General features: G+C 44.2%; 1 protein-coding gene across 1 annotated transcript in view; it reads left to right on the top strand.

The window, feature by feature from the left end:
• Positions 1 to 10,790, top strand: part of epha10 (EPH receptor A10) — a 125,632-nt gene extending 114,842 nt beyond the window's left edge. The window contains exons 10-18 of the mRNA XM_084032759.1: positions 838 to 963; positions 1,722 to 1,907; positions 4,567 to 4,628; positions 5,168 to 5,284; positions 5,565 to 5,651; positions 6,529 to 6,681; positions 8,873 to 9,063; positions 9,147 to 9,311; positions 9,606 to 10,790. Of these exons, the coding sequence (XP_083888885.1) occupies positions 838 to 963; positions 1,722 to 1,907; positions 4,567 to 4,628; positions 5,168 to 5,284; positions 5,565 to 5,651; positions 6,529 to 6,681; positions 8,873 to 9,063; positions 9,147 to 9,311; positions 9,606 to 9,720 (1,202 nt within the window). The 3' untranslated portion in view covers positions 9,721 to 10,790. The remainder of the gene's footprint in view (positions 1 to 837; positions 964 to 1,721; positions 1,908 to 4,566; positions 4,629 to 5,167; positions 5,285 to 5,564; positions 5,652 to 6,528; positions 6,682 to 8,872; positions 9,064 to 9,146; positions 9,312 to 9,605) is intronic.
• Positions 10,791 to 15,427: the final 4,637 nt, after the last annotated feature.

Below are 15,427 nucleotides of genomic sequence, written 5' to 3'. Positions count from 1 at the left end.
GATGTTTAAAGTAGATTTATAGGTGTAGTCAGGTTTGATAGCAGAAGATCTGATACATGATCAATGAAACTGGGGTATTGATTTCAGTCTCTGGATCAAAGAGCAAAGGCTTCTTTCCGAGGCAGCGTTTCGGTCTATATTCAACAATCATACGGGGAGAAATCCTTTGTTGAAGGAGGCAGAGATACCAACTCCTCCACGAGCAGACATCTAGTCGGCTGGCTTTCTGTTTGTTCATACACAGTTTCATGGAATCTCAATCTGAATGTGTTTTATGTGTTTCTTTGAGCAGACAAGCATGTGGTCCGTCCTGTTGATTTTACGGACAATGGAACGTCTAGAGTTGGACTAAGAATTTACATAATCGAATCTGATTGGTCGAGGCTCCCCGATGATCCTCCTCTGTTCAAGCTTTCTATAGATAAAGTGACAGAGAGACACTGGTTCTTATATCCTGCTGGCTTTCTGTAGTTGAAGATAGGACTGGAAGGAAAGTACAGGGAAGTGAAGCAACAGTCAACAGGAGAAGCTGTTATATAAACGTGAAAATACCTTTTCTTTAAAAAAGAAAACAGTTTCTGCTTTTTACTCAATATTTTTTTATATAGTGAAGCATCGTTTTTTTTAAAGATAACAAAACATGGTATTTTCTCACCTCATTTACATATCAATAAATCAAAGACACAGGAAGAACACTGCTACTATAGCAGCATCTATGCTAAGTTCTTTATAGCCGCCATTGTTGTATTAATTAACACTTTATTGTCTGTGTTGTCACACCGCTTGGGTTTTGGGGTTATGAACTTATGTCTTCTATTGTATTGTTTGTGTGTTCAGTTAAGATCCCGACACGGAGGACTTACATCGACCCGGAGACCTGCGAGGACCTGCTGCAGGCCGTGCACGCCTTTGCCAAGGAGCTGGACAACTCCAGTATCAAGATCGAGAGGATTGTGCACACAGGTACGGGATTGTACGGCGCATAGGAACAAAGCAGGAGTTTTAACGGGATACTTCTGCAATTTAGTATTCGAAGCAGCAAAAGCCGAGATTTTAGTCCTTTGCAACATTTTGTTATAGCCTTCCTGTCTAGTAAATGCCCATGTCTCCCAAGTTAAGGCATAAACGTCGAGCCCAATCCAAGAAAACCCTGATTCTCATGTAGGATATGAGCATCACATTTAGAAAGATTTAATAAATATGACTGCATTGCACAGCAGGAGTCCTTTTTGTTCGGAAGCAGAATCATTCTTAACCATGCTTCCATTTCTATTGTAAAATATGGAAAGGCAAAGCAAAGGCAGTGGAGTCGGGGCAATCCACAGCTGCAGTATTCTTGAGGCAACTCTTCTTCTTTTTTTTTGCACTTTTGAGACAAATTGGTTAAACCCGTGCAATCAGTCCGGCAACTTACTGATCTGCCAGAACGGAGCCCCACCGTTTGCCTTGGCTGCACTTGATGTCCCACCGTTTCACCTGCACCCTGTCCCATCTTTGATCTCCCTTTGATCCCTTTGTATTTCATGTTTCTCTCTCTCAATTGTGTCGGTTCATTTGCGCCATCTCTCTTCCTCTTTGTGTTTCTCCATCGGATTCAGCTCCAACCTCATCCCCCCCACCATTCATTCCTTCTCACTTTCATTTTTAGTCTCGCTCTATCTCTGGTTTTTTCGTCCATCGGTAAGGGATCGTGACCTCTGTTTGTCTGCCTCCCCCTACAGGCGACTTTGGGGAGGTGTGTCGCGGCTGCCTGAAGCTCCCCAGTAAGAGAGAGCTGCCGGTGGCCATTAAGACGTTGAGGGCCGGCTGCTCGGACAAACAGCGTCGCTCCTTTTTCAGCGAGGCTGGCATCCTGGGGCAGTTTGACCACGCCAACATCATCCGGCTGGAGGGCGTCATCACCACCGGTAAGAAGGGTGGGGGAGGGGGGGGAAGCAGAGAGTGAAAGTCTGGGAGGAAGACGTGCAGAAGGATATCCAAGAATCAAAGCAGGAAATGGCTATTTTGACCACCTCCAGTGTCTTAAAGGGTTCACCACCTCCATTACCAAGGAGGAGGGGATGGGAAAAGGGAAGTGAGGCTGAAGGATGAAAGTAAACAAGGGAATTTTGACCATTGCAGTACCCCCTTCTGATAACTGGCGAGAGATGGGGTAAAAAAAAATAAAGAAGTGGAATTTGAGCATGGACAGGAGAAGACAGGAATGTGAAGAGCACCGCGATACTCCCACCACTTCAATATCACACACATGGAGGGGGTCAACGCTCACCGCATAGAGAGGGCGGACGGAAAGGAAGAAAAAAGGGTTGGAGAGTAGCGTAGCAGCAGCCCGGCTACATCAAGGACCATTTTCCGCTGACGGATAGCAATTGAAGTCCAAGAGCGAAAAACAGGATGGAAGGAGGTGGAAAAAAAAACATGGAGGGAGGAGACGGAGGAAAGAGGCATGAGAGACGGAGGAGAGGATGAGGTGGAGGTTAATGGGAATGGCAGGTGAAGGGAGAAGCTGTAAAGAGTTTGTGAAGTTTTTGTTAGTGCCGCAGTGATGCTCAGTGTGATGCGTGTGTGTGTGTGTGTGTGTGTGTGTGTGGGCACGGTGCCCGAACACACTCTGTGCTCAGTAGGATGGCAGCAGATGTGCAGGGTACAGTAATTGGTGCTAGAGACCCAGCGGGGCACTGAGATCCACTCCAATCTCTCCCACCATCACGTGCACAAACACACACACACACACGCACACACACACACACACACACACACACACACACATTCGCACACAATGCACTTCCATGCTCACTCACACACATACAAAGGCAGTGCCAATCATTGACACTCACTCACACACACACAAAAGTACACCTGCTTGCTTGCCTCCTCAGTTGGCATGAAATCACACGTGTGCACACAAACAGTACACTTACACACACACACACACACACACACACACACACACACACACACACACACACACACACTCACATTCTGTTAGAGTACAAATCACCTGCTTTACATCACTTACCCCCCACCAGATTCCCAATCAACTCTCTTCCATCCCCTCCGCCAGACCTCGCCCACCTGCGTAGAGCCTCCTCACTAATCTTCATAATTCTTGTGAAAAAATGTAATGAAAAAAGCTTCCTTCTTTCCCTCTTTACCTTTATATGCTCCTCTGCTTTTATGAGCCACCATTTTTTTTGCTCCACCTTCTCACAACCAGGATGAAATGGAGTGGTGGAAGAAGCAGTGAGATGCTTTACTGAAGTAAAAATACAAATAATAAAATGTAATACTCAATTATAAGTAAATATCCTGCATTTAGAATCATTTATACAGTCAGTAAAAGTACAGTAATATTACCAGCTTTAATGTACTCAGTATCAAAAGTAAAAGTACTAATAATTTCATAATTTGATCATATGTTCTAAATATGTAAAGTCTTATTATAACCAGTATGTCCACCTACACCCTTAGTGGCCAGATCTACCAAGCTGTTAATCCACTGTGGTTGCTATTTCAGCACACAATGATGAAGATGAGGGTCTATAGGGAGCTTTATCAAGTATAATTGGCTCCAATGACGTTCATCCAGAATATGTGAAAGTGGATATTTCCATTTTCATCGGCTTCTCCGGCAACCTGTTTGAGTTCATAACAGCAAAATACAGTAAAGGAGTTGCTTTTCAACAAGTGTTCAAATGACGACTTGCAACCATGACTTTGTGTTTGTACAAAGAAGTGCTTGAATCTTTTTTCCTCCCTCTGCATTTCAGCATCACATCCCCTCAAATACAGTGTTTTTAAGCGCGTAGTCGCATAACAACGAATTATATAATCCTTGTTAAGTAGGTCCTTGTTTGTGACTAAATGTATCTGTCATCCTCGGCCCCGTTCAACCCCACAACACACAGTTAAACCCCACCGATTCGCTCTCCAACTCACATTAATTACACGATGGGCTGCCGTGTTATGGCAGCGTCTGCGTGCCGACTCACAGCTCCCTCTTGTTGTCGCGGACTTTTCCAAATGGCTCTCCGATCACCCCGTAATACTGGCGAACCAAAGCCAAATAATACATTTTTTTGTAACGTACATCTCTGTACACATCTTTGTATCCTCGGTGGTTTACATGAAGGTCTATTAGACTCTCCCATAATCCACTCCTCCTCTCTCATTGTTTCTCCGACTGCTGCAGTCTCATTTTCCTCCTCCTCCACTCGGTAGCACTGCTGGATGCCTGCCATCTGTGCTTGGGCACAGTGTGTGTTTCTGTGTGTGTGTGTGTGTGTGCATGCATCTGTTGTGTGTGTGTGCATTTGAGGGTCGTTAAACTTGCTGAGACAGCCAGGGCAGCACCCAGGTTCTACCACAGTTCACTGGGTGAGGAATGGCTTTGCACGATGCCTTCCATGCTGCCAACTGGACTAGACTCACTTTATCCTGTCCCCTCCCTCCCTCCCTCCCTCCCTCCCTCCCTGTGTCTCTGTCTCTATTACCTCCATCCTCCTTGATTCTCTCCATGTTACCCTGATTTCACCCGCTCTCCTGACTCTCTTTGTCTCTCTCCAGGTAACACCATGATGATCATCGTGGAGAGCATGACCAACGGAGCCTTGGACTCCTTCCTGAGGGTGCGTGTTTTTTTTCCCACCTCATTTGCATATTGTCTTCATATCTAACGATACTGAGCCTCGTCGTTATCGTCTTATTTTGGAGCCGTTTCTCACAAACGAGGCATTTTGTTCTAATGATCCTTAAATCCACTATTTTTATTATTATTATTATTATGATGCAGTCCTGGGGCGGCGATACTTGTGCTTATTACAGTAATAAGGAAAATGCACCATAATTAACAGCACAAATGGAGTGTTTCTGCTGTTAGCTTCTGTAAACTGTTATGTTGCCCCTCCGCTCCGTGAACCACCACCGTGTGGTTTCTAATGATATGAATTAATGGCCTGTTTGTTTTCATCCGCCTAATAAAGGGATGCAGCTCAGCGAGCACATCATTGTATTGTAACAGATTTTTGGATAACATACATACTATATATGCTCTCAACTTACGTTCTCCTCTCTCCTTCCATTCCCTTTTTCCATTAACCTCCTCCCCCTGTTCTTTCCCCCTTGTCCGTCTTCTTTCCTCCTTTCCTTTCGCCTCGCGTCACCTCAGAAGCACGAAGGCCAGCTGAGTGTAATGCAGCTGATGGATATGCTGACGGGCGTGGCGTCGGGGATGAAGTACCTCACCGAAATGGGCTTCATCCACAAACGGCTGGCCGCGCACAAGGTAAGGGAGCAGGTGGGAGGAGGCGATGGGGGCGATGGGGGTGAGCGGATACAATCTGAAGCAACGCGTGAAGTCGGAGATGAATAGATGAAATCTGTCCAAAAAAAAAAAAACACAGATGTAGTGGTCACGTCGTGGGAAATGAAGAATTTGTTCTTGTAAACAATCATTTGTCCCCGGGGCGATATGAGCTCTGCCCACCAGGGTAGCGATAGTTACACTAGGATGGTTTCCTCTCTAAATGGAAGGAGCACTAATCAGGATGTTTTGCCTTCGTCAGGTGTTGGTTAACTCCAGTCTGGGCTGCAAGGTCTCCGGGTTCAGACCCCTTCAGGAGGACAAGATAGAGGCCATCTACACCACACTGGTAAGAACAACACAGTCACTCTCTCTACATGTTTAATGCCCCCTTCTTACTTAAACATATTTCAATGGGAAATACACATTTAGGAAGTTTTAAATTTAAAACTGTGACTTCACAAACTGCAATGAAATCCTGACGGCTCGTTTAAAGGCACAACTTCTGAAAACAGGATGCATGTATTTCTCCACCTATTGAGTGATTCAATACCTTCACACTATTATTATAATATAAATTAAAAGACTTGAAAATCTCTCTTTCTACAATATGGAATAATAGTTAATCTACGCAAGAACAGCAACACATTGTGAAATTAACTTTAGTTCAAGTAAACAATGACTTAGAGTAACTTATAATCACATGAATGCATTATAAAAGGATTATTACGGAAGAGGATTGGGGTCACATGTGAATCTTTTGTTTTGTTCTAAATTTAAAGTCGTTTAAAGTCAGAATTCTGAGATTAAAGTCAGCCGTTATGTAGTCTTATGATACTTCAGCTTATAAATCAAAAATCAAATACATTGTAACTATGAGTGTATTATAGACTTGGTGAAAACCATTCTGTGTTTTCCATCCTGCGATCCTAATTAATGCCTTTCAAAGTGGCACCAAGCCCGCTCATGTACAGGTGATAGTTTTAATGAGCCTTGGACCAAATCTGAGTTAACACATGTCAGGTTCAGCTGAGGCCATAATTAAGCTTTCAGGGGAAAAAAATTATAACCATTTATGCGTTTTATTTCCTGGGATATTTTTGGGTTCCACTAAAGGTGAACTCACTGCTCTAAAGATTCTTTTGATCTCCTGAAAATATGTTCGGAAGCCGTTCAAAGAGAATATTAAAGCTTCCACGAACTGCTCTCGCCGTCTCTTCCTGCAGCATGGTGGGAAGAGCGTGGTGCTGTGGACCGCTCCGGAGGCCATCCAGTACCATCGCTTCTCCTCGGCCTCAGATGTCTGGAGCTTCGGCATTGTCATGTGGGAGGTCATGTCCTATGGAGAGAGACCCTACTGGGATATGGGCAACCAGGACGTAAGTGTGTGTGTGTGTGTGTGTGTGTGTGTGTGAGAGAGGACAGCTTAGAGATAGGAGGCTACTTTCCATTAATCTCCCCAGTCATGTCCTTTATATCCCCCTCTCTCTTCCTTTTTTATAGAATATCTGCACTTTACCAGTCCCCCTCTCTCACTTTCACCTCCCTCTATCAATGAACTCTATATCCATGCCCAGCTTGGATCTTATTAAAAGAAAGCCAAGAAGCCACACTACCTCTGAAAGCTTTTGCAGGGCCTAAGCCCCCCTCTTTTAGTGTGCATCAGCTCCATGACCGATCCTGTTTTCTCTTAAGGACGCATTGACCCCCTTCCGGTTGCCCCCCGCCTGTTCCCCCCCGAGTGCCATCCTGCTCTTGAAAGTGTTAAAAATCCTTTTTTTGGGGAAAAAAAAAAAAAAATCCTCTTTCATGTAAATGTAAAGGGCTTGCTATTTGAGGGTTGAAGAGATCGACCAGTCGATAGGACCCCGCCGCTTGCGACTAGAAACCTATCATTTCGAAGTCGCTTTTCCTCTTTGTCCTTCAAAAACCTATATTATTAAAAAAATGTTTTGAAGGAAGTGGTGCTTTAAAAGTGCAGTTGAAAGCATGATGCAAATCTGCTTAAAAGATCCTCTTTGTGACTATACTTTGCCTTTCATTAAAGCCGACAACACCCCCCGGGCGTTTAAAAAGGATCATTTTAAGAATTACCACCGGCCATCGTGTCCAAAAAGCCGCTCCAATGACTGTCATCAGGACATAACGCGGCTGCTTTATTCACGCAGGTGCAAAGTTAAAAAAGCGACGGATTATTAGCATGTTCCCTTCTTTTGAATGTCCAAAATGAATATGCATGAGTTATTCAGCGGGCGTGAGAATAGCTCCCTTCTTTCCTCCCCTGCCCTTTTCACAAAGCAGGGAAAAAAAAGTTTCCTGTAAACCTTGTTCATATTATCAAACTTTCCACTTTCAGAGGCCAAAGGTCAAGCTTGTAGAGCGCCAGGGATATTAATCCACTTTAAATTGATACATTATATCGTAACAGAATGGTTGGGTCGGCCTGTCCACCTGTGATCCTTTGTGCCCTTTACCTACCCGCTTTGATTAAATGGAAAATGTCAAATGCTGCAAAGCATTTTATGAATGCTCTTTAGTGAGATAGCAGCTTAAGGGGCCGGGAGGATGGCGGCGGCGGCGCGGCGGCGGCACGTGGGCAGGCAGGGAGAAGAAAGAGCGTTTTAGGAAATAATGCCGCTGATGGGTGTCATTTTTTTTTTGTGATTATGCTCTGACTATTTCCTCCTTTCAGGAGATTGTGTTTCTTAGAGTGATACAAGGAGGAAATCTCTCGTGAGGTGTTACGGCGAATGGCTTTTGAATGGGGACAACGTTAGTTTGATGGAGGAGCGAGGATCGCTGAGGAAGCCTGGAAGGAGGCTCTCATGCTCGGCTGTTTGAAGACAGCGTTCCATTAAAAGTGCTGAGCTGAGATGAATCCTCGTTATTTAGCGGCTTATCTTTTTAGAGCGGATCAGGTATAAGAAAACCCTCGCGGTGTGTTTGTTTCATCTCGGTAATTTCTCCTTTTTTATTTTATTCACAGGCTTACAATATATTGTATTATAGGAAATTAAAATTAGAATAAAATATTCCTCTGATAGCAGCCCAACTATTGTGATTCCCCGTCAAATATCCTGTGAAGTGACACTGAGACAGTGAATATCCTGTTCAGTGAACTTCCACAGACAAAGATTCCTTTCTTTTTCTTGTCGTTTTAGTCGAGACATTACTGCAGATTTGCATTCAGCTCATAATGTTTAGGTTTGCAATACTTTCCTGTGAAATTCACTTTATTTTGCTCGCTAGCAAGGTGACCTTAAAAGGGTGCTGCCTAAAAATATGTTCAATTATCTAAAAACAATGCAGTGGAACCTTGTAGGTGGCGTAATTAGTGACAAGAGAAAATTAAAGCGGCAGCACTTTTCTCTTCTTTTTTTTTTATCCGAGTAGGACCTGCACTGTCCAAAAAGCTTCTATTCTTGGCAACTAAGCCACTGTAAAGAGAAAAAAAGGCTTTAAATACCTTACTCAACTTTCTTAAGTAGGACAAAACTTATTCACTATCCCTCTGTCCTGCACTAAGAGTCACACAGATTCAAGCACATGACTGTTTTTCTTGGCCCGCAGGTGATCAAGGCGATCGAGGACGGTTTCAGGCTGCCGGCTCCGGTTAACTGCCCTCCTCATCTCCACCAGCTGATGTTGGACTGTTGGCAGAAGGAGAGGACGGAGAGGCCCAGCTTCAGCCAGATCCACTCAGCCCTCAGCAAGAGCATCCGCTCCCCCGACGGCATCGGTTCCTCCACACTGGCACGCAGGTAGTGGTGGTGGTGAATGTGTGGGCTGTGTTTCTACAAACGTGCCGTCTCCAAGCATTCAACCCTGTTTTCCTCGTCTCCAGAACCCTGAGTTCATCCATCACGCTAGCGGAGCGACCTCTGCCCTCCTTCCCGGCCTTTAACTCGGTGGGGGAGTGGCTGGACGCGGTGGACATGGGCCGGTACAAGGACAACTTCACCGCTGCAGGATACTGCTACTTGGAGTCTGTGGCACGGATGACCGTACAGTAAGTGGCGTTACACAAGCGGTGACCTTTCATGTCCTGTTAGAGAAGGTGGCTAAGCTAGATAATAAGAGAACAGATCATTAAGAAAAGCTCAATGTTGTAGCTTCTCAATTGTGAAGATATTTTTAACACTGTTTTAGTGGAAGTGGGGGAAAAAAATACTTTGGAGCCAATTATTCAGTGGCATTAAAACAGAAAATGTGAACATATTTGATTTAATTGAAGTCACAGAGTCAATGATTCTCATGTTTTTATTCGTTGACTTATTTGTATTCATTATTTCTTGGTCTGCAGAGACGTACTGAGTCTTGGCATCACTTCCCTGGAGCACCAGAAGCTGATCCTGGCCGCCATCCAGACCCTCAGAGCCCAGGTCATCCAAATGCACGGCCGCGGCGTGCAGGTCTGACGAGCGGCGACCACGGCTGAGTTCACGCCGCTGCTGCTGCAGACCCACACAGACGGATGATGGGGGGGTGAAAAGGAGAGCGAGGGAGACCTCTTCCAAACCGGAGAAACGACGAGCAGATCTCTCAGCCAACTGCACTCTATCTACTCCTCCTTCCCACGCTTCCTCATGCCTTCCTCGATTCCTTCCTTCCTTTTTTCTACGAAAGCCGCTCAGACAAGAGCTGATTCTGGATCAGTGCGCAGAGACACTGAGATGAGATGGCCTCCGCCTGACGCTGACCTCTGAGCTCTGAGCAGGAGGAAGGGAGGGAACAGTACTGCGCCACAAACACGCCGGTTATGAACTAGTGCTACATTTTGGGTGGAATTTCCCTTTACCACATTATTGATTTACTAAAAAAAACACAAAGCCAGACTGGATTGTACTGGCCTTGGATCAGACGTCCCCCCTCGGGACCGGCACAGCTGATTTCACAAACAGGAACTGATTTACCCGAATGTCATCAGCGTACGTCAGAGCTGATCTCGTGTCAGAAGGTAAAGGAACATTTCTGGATGATAAAAAACAAACAGTAGCTTAAGGAGACTGTGCTGTCCACATGTCAAGGGTCCGGTGAAGTGTGCTGATGGGATGAACACGGCTACGGAAGTTCTGTGTGATGATATATTGTACTTTCAGGAAGGTCAACCTGTTTTTTAAATAGTTTTTTTTATTTCCCTCCGGGGCTACTGATGGTTAAACTAAAGCTGCAGGATGGTAAAGGTTGAAAACGCGTGTGATTGTTCATTCATTTTGTTGTACGTTGTCTGTTTTTTCGCTGCTCTCAATAATAACTTCCTTTATATTATTCATGTCCAGTTGTTTTCTTTGTGCATTTAAGAGCATTTTTCTTTTTATTGAGCCTGCTGGGTGTCATCCAAAGCCTCTCTCACGACCGTGTTTAATACTCCGTATAGAGAACGCTTCAGATATTCATCCATATTTATTTAAGTTTAAGAGGTGACGTTTATTTGTCCATGTTTTGTTTGTGTGTTTGTTGATTTATGATAGGATTGATTCTATCTGAACAATGTAATAGTTTGTATACAGGAAGTGAGAGGAGGTTTTTTTTACTGTCAGCACACAGTATCTGTGTATCCTTGAACACTTTCAGTCCATCATCGTTGGATTGGCTGTTCATATTACAGCGTGTGTGTTTTGCAGTATGGATACAGTATTAAGGAATGTCAAATGGACTTTTTTTTATTTTCTCCCCCTCTCTGTGGCTGTTTGATTATCATGTTTCATTTTACGTTGCTGTTGATATCATGCTCTGCCATACAACGTGATTGCACTTTTCATCCCCACCCAGATTATTCCTCAAAGGTTCTTTCTGTACAGTGATCCGCCCCCTCGCCTTTTCTGACCTGTTTCAATGCTGGAGACTCGAAGACGGAAGTTCATCGGGGCATTATTTGAGTATCAGACATTTTCACGATGGAAGGTACATCCATTTTTTTTGACTGGAATGTGTAACTGGTTTGTATTTCGTACAGAATTTGTTTGTTTTTTGTTGTTTCTCCTTCTCACTGTAACCATTTTGTCAAATTAGATAAACTCATATGTCATTTTAGATGTAATCACGCACATGTTAACATATCTGATAGACACTCTGATGGTCCCTTTGACACACACACACACACACACACACAGGACGACAAAGACACACACACACGAACACACAACAGACTGGACCTCGTCACCACGATGAATGAAACCCTCCCCTCTCCTCCTCTGTTACTGTGACCATTATGATATATGTTTAATACTGTAAATATGTATTTGAAAATTCTAAATCTATTTTTATAATTTGTTTCAAGAACAATGTGTTGAATATAATATATGCTCACTGTGTAAGGGTTTTATTTGTTTGAACTTAGGGCCATAGCCAAGAAACTCTGGTGTTTGGAATATAAAACTGAAAAAAAAAATCTTCTTTTTCGTTAGTTTTTTGATGATTTTTACCTGTTAGAAGAAAACCTGATGGCTGTTGCAATATTGAAACGTGTTATTAAAAAAATGTTCAGTATGAGCAAATGCTTTTGTTTTCTCCTTGTCCTAACATACTATAATATGGCATTGTTTGTGGTAACTCTTATGATTCATTACTTTAATTTTCTTACAATTAAAACATTCTCTCAAGTAAGTAATTGAACACAGATTTAATATACAATAATATAAAATGTATTAAATGCAGATCACCATGCACCACAGACTTGGACACAGACCAGCATTGGTCTTCTGATTCTCTCCCTCCCTCTTCTGAATTTCCTTCTCCTCCTTTTTCTGTCTTTCTCTTTCCTTCTTCTCCATTTTCTGTCTCTTTTCCTCTTCCATTTTCTGTCTTTTTCTCTCTTTCTCCTCCTCCTTCTGTCTCTTTTTCTCCTCCTTCTTCTCCAGCTTCTGTATTTCCTTCTCCCTTTTCTCTGTTTTTTGTCTTTCATTCTCAATTTTCTGTCTTTTGCTCTTCTCCTCCTCCCTCTGCCTTTCTCTCTCTTTCTTCTCCATTTTCTTTCTTGTTTTCTCCTCCATTTCTCTTTTATGTCTCTTGTTTTCTTGTATACGGTACATGAGGATCTCAGATAGTCTCTCATTATGATCCTGTCTTTCTTTGTCCTCTCCATCTGACTCCAATGTACATATGATATTTTCATCTTCCAATATTTGTCTTTGACTTGGTTTTTGGTCTCCATGAGAAGAAAGGCTCTCACCCCTTTGCTCTGGCACCCTTCAGGTCTTGGGAGGGTCGAAGTCTCCAGGAGACGAAGGGCTCTCATCCCTTCGCTCAGGCACCGTCCAGATATTTGTTGAGTTAGACAAAGAGCTCTCACCCCTTCGGTCTTGCACCGTCCAGGTATTTGTTGAGTTAGACAAAGAGCTCTCACCCCTTCGGTCTTGCACTGTCCAGGTATTTGTTGAGTTAGACAAAGAGCTCTCACCCCTTCGGTCTTGCACCGTCCAGGTATTTGTTGAGTTAGACGAAGGGCTCTCATCCCTTTGCTCTTGCACTGTCCAGGTCTTGGGAGAGTTGTAGTCCCCAAGAGACGAAGGGCTCTTATCCCTCAGTCTGCTCTCCTTCCAGGTGTCGGTAGGTTGTATGCCTCCACAAGACGAAGGGCTCTCATCCCTTCGCTCAGGCACCCTCCAGGTCTTGGGCGAGTTGTAGTCCCCAGGAGACAAAGGGCTCTCATCCCTTCGCTCAGGCACCCGGTGTGGTTCGGTTGTATGCCTCCACGAGACGAAGGGTTCTCATCCCTTCGCTCAGGCATCCTCCAGGTGTCGGTAGGTTGTATACCTCCACAAGACGAAGGGTTCTCATCCCTTCGCTCAGGCATCCTCCAGGTGTCGGTAGGTTGTATGCCTCCACGAGACGAAGGGTTCTCATCCCTTCGCTCAGGCATCCTCCAGGTGTCGGTAGGTTGTATGCCTCCACGAGACGAAGGGTTCTCATCCCTTCGCTCAGGCATCCTCCAGGTGTCGGTAGGTTGTATGCCTCCACGAGACGAAGGGCTCTCATCCCTTCGCTCAGGCACCCTCCAGGTGTCGGAAGGTTGTATGCCTCCACGAGACGAAGAGCTCTCACCCCTTCCCTCAGGCACCCTCCAGGTCTTGGGCAAGTTGTAGTCCCCAGGAGACGAAGGGCTCTCACCCCTTCCCTCAGGCACCCTCCAGGTCTTGGGCAAGTTGTAGTCCCCAGGAGACAACGGGCTCTCACCCCTTTGCTCGGGCTCCATCCAGGCCACGAATGGGCGGTGGACTTTAGCAGACAGAAGTCTCTCACCCCTCAGTCTGCTCGCCTTCCAGGTGTCGGTAGGTTGTATGCCTCCACGAGACGAAGGGTTCTCACCCCTCCGCTCAGGCACCCTCCAGATCTTGGGTGAGTTGTAATCCCCATGAGACAAAGGGCTCTCACCCCTTCGCTCAGGCACCCTCCAGGTCTTGGGAGGGTCGAAGTCCCCAGGAGACGAAGGGCTCTCACCCCTTCCAATGTCTCCTGGAGACTCAAGAATTACGGTGTTTGTTGTTGTAAAAATTGCTCTGAACATTTTCCGATGTGAATCTGCAAAGAGGAACACACAAATCCATAAGTCAACTGATGATCAGTTATTTATTTGAAACCGAACAGAGCTTTCTAACTGAAAAGAAATGAACAGCAAGTGTTTTCACTTTCAAAATTTCAACAGTTTATTAGGTGCATAACAAATTATCTTGAGCTTCTCGATCGAACAGCAGGTTGAGGTTCTCTATTGATAATCTACAAAATATTGTACATATTACTACACTGGGCTGCATCTACTACTCACATTTATTAAATCTATTTCTCTTCCTTTTTCCTAGTGCGAGTTTAAATACACACATTTGTGTTTGTACATTTGTCAATGGCAGTATTTTATTTTGAAAATTGCTTTTATTTTGAAAATTGACCAGATTGTCTCGTGTTTCTTTGTGTGACTTCCTGCCAGAATTGACGCGATCGCTCGCGGCTCGCAAAAAAAAATAGAGCAGACGCTGAAATGATCGCTTCACGGCGCAGGACGGCCGCGTCGGATCGGAACTACACTATCGCTCAACAAGGGCGCCGAAAGGAAGCGGGCTCCGCTCTGCGGCTAATCGCGGCGCTTCCGCGGCAGGTGTGAACTGATATTTGGTCACTAATGAAAAAAGGCATTTAATTGATAGAAACGTGTGGTGGGATTCTAAGTACTCTTTCCTACACAATACAGTTGTACTCAACACAAAAAGACAGAGGTACAGAAGTATTTTGAGCTGTGCTGTAAAGTGTGTCTTACCTCAAAAAAGATCCAGGTGGGAATGATACCATTACCAGATCTATGTGACACTGTCTTATATATTCCAGCAATGTGACATCACGACACACAGAGTTCTGCTATGGAATTTACATTTAAATTTAAATTTAAATAGCATGAAAATAGCATTGTTGCAAATTCTGTAACTATGGACTCAGGTACAACATTGTACAATATGTTTTTAATACTTTTAATCACACTAATCAGACTTTTCTAATGGTATACATTACTATGACTTTTCAAGGCAAACAATATTATGACTGATTTTCTTTACGACATATATATTTCCTTGTATAGGATTTTTTTCATTAATATAATAAACTATGATGTTTTTATTAATCTGTGTGTAACCTGCATAAAGAATCAGGTCACCAACCCTGTATGCTATTTAGACATTCTCAGTACACCTCCACCCCGGTAGGGTGCAGTGTTTCTCCATGGGTGTTTGTGTAAGTCAGATACCCGCGAAAAAGTCCACACCCGTTGTGCGACGCATATTCCTCTGAAAAAAAAAAAAACACGAAGCAAACTGTAGCAGGTAGCCGCAGATAATTAGGCAAAGACGTCCGCAGGCAGACCCGGTATCGCAGACAGGGTTCGTCGTTCATGCTTGATATTCACGCTTCGTGCTCTGATGAGTTAGCAGACTGTTAGCCGGCGGTTTGCTAGTTACTCTGAAGGACTAGGCTATTAACTTGGTTAAAGTTGGTCTATGTTACTCAATAGATGTTACAAGATGGTTTCCTATGTTTTCACACGACGCTCGTGCGCTTTATGTTGTAGTTTATTGCTTGAGAAAAGATCGCAAGCTTTATGCTAACGCTAATCGCTCACACTAATCGCGGTCGTGACATGCT

This window comes from Eutrigla gurnardus (genome assembly GCF_963514095.1).
Source record: "Eutrigla gurnardus genome assembly, chromosome: 17".
NCBI lineage: Eukaryota > Metazoa > Chordata > Actinopteri > Perciformes > Triglidae > Eutrigla > Eutrigla gurnardus.
Note: the sequence above shows the minus strand (reverse complement) of the source record. Positions and strands in the feature narration are given on the sequence as shown.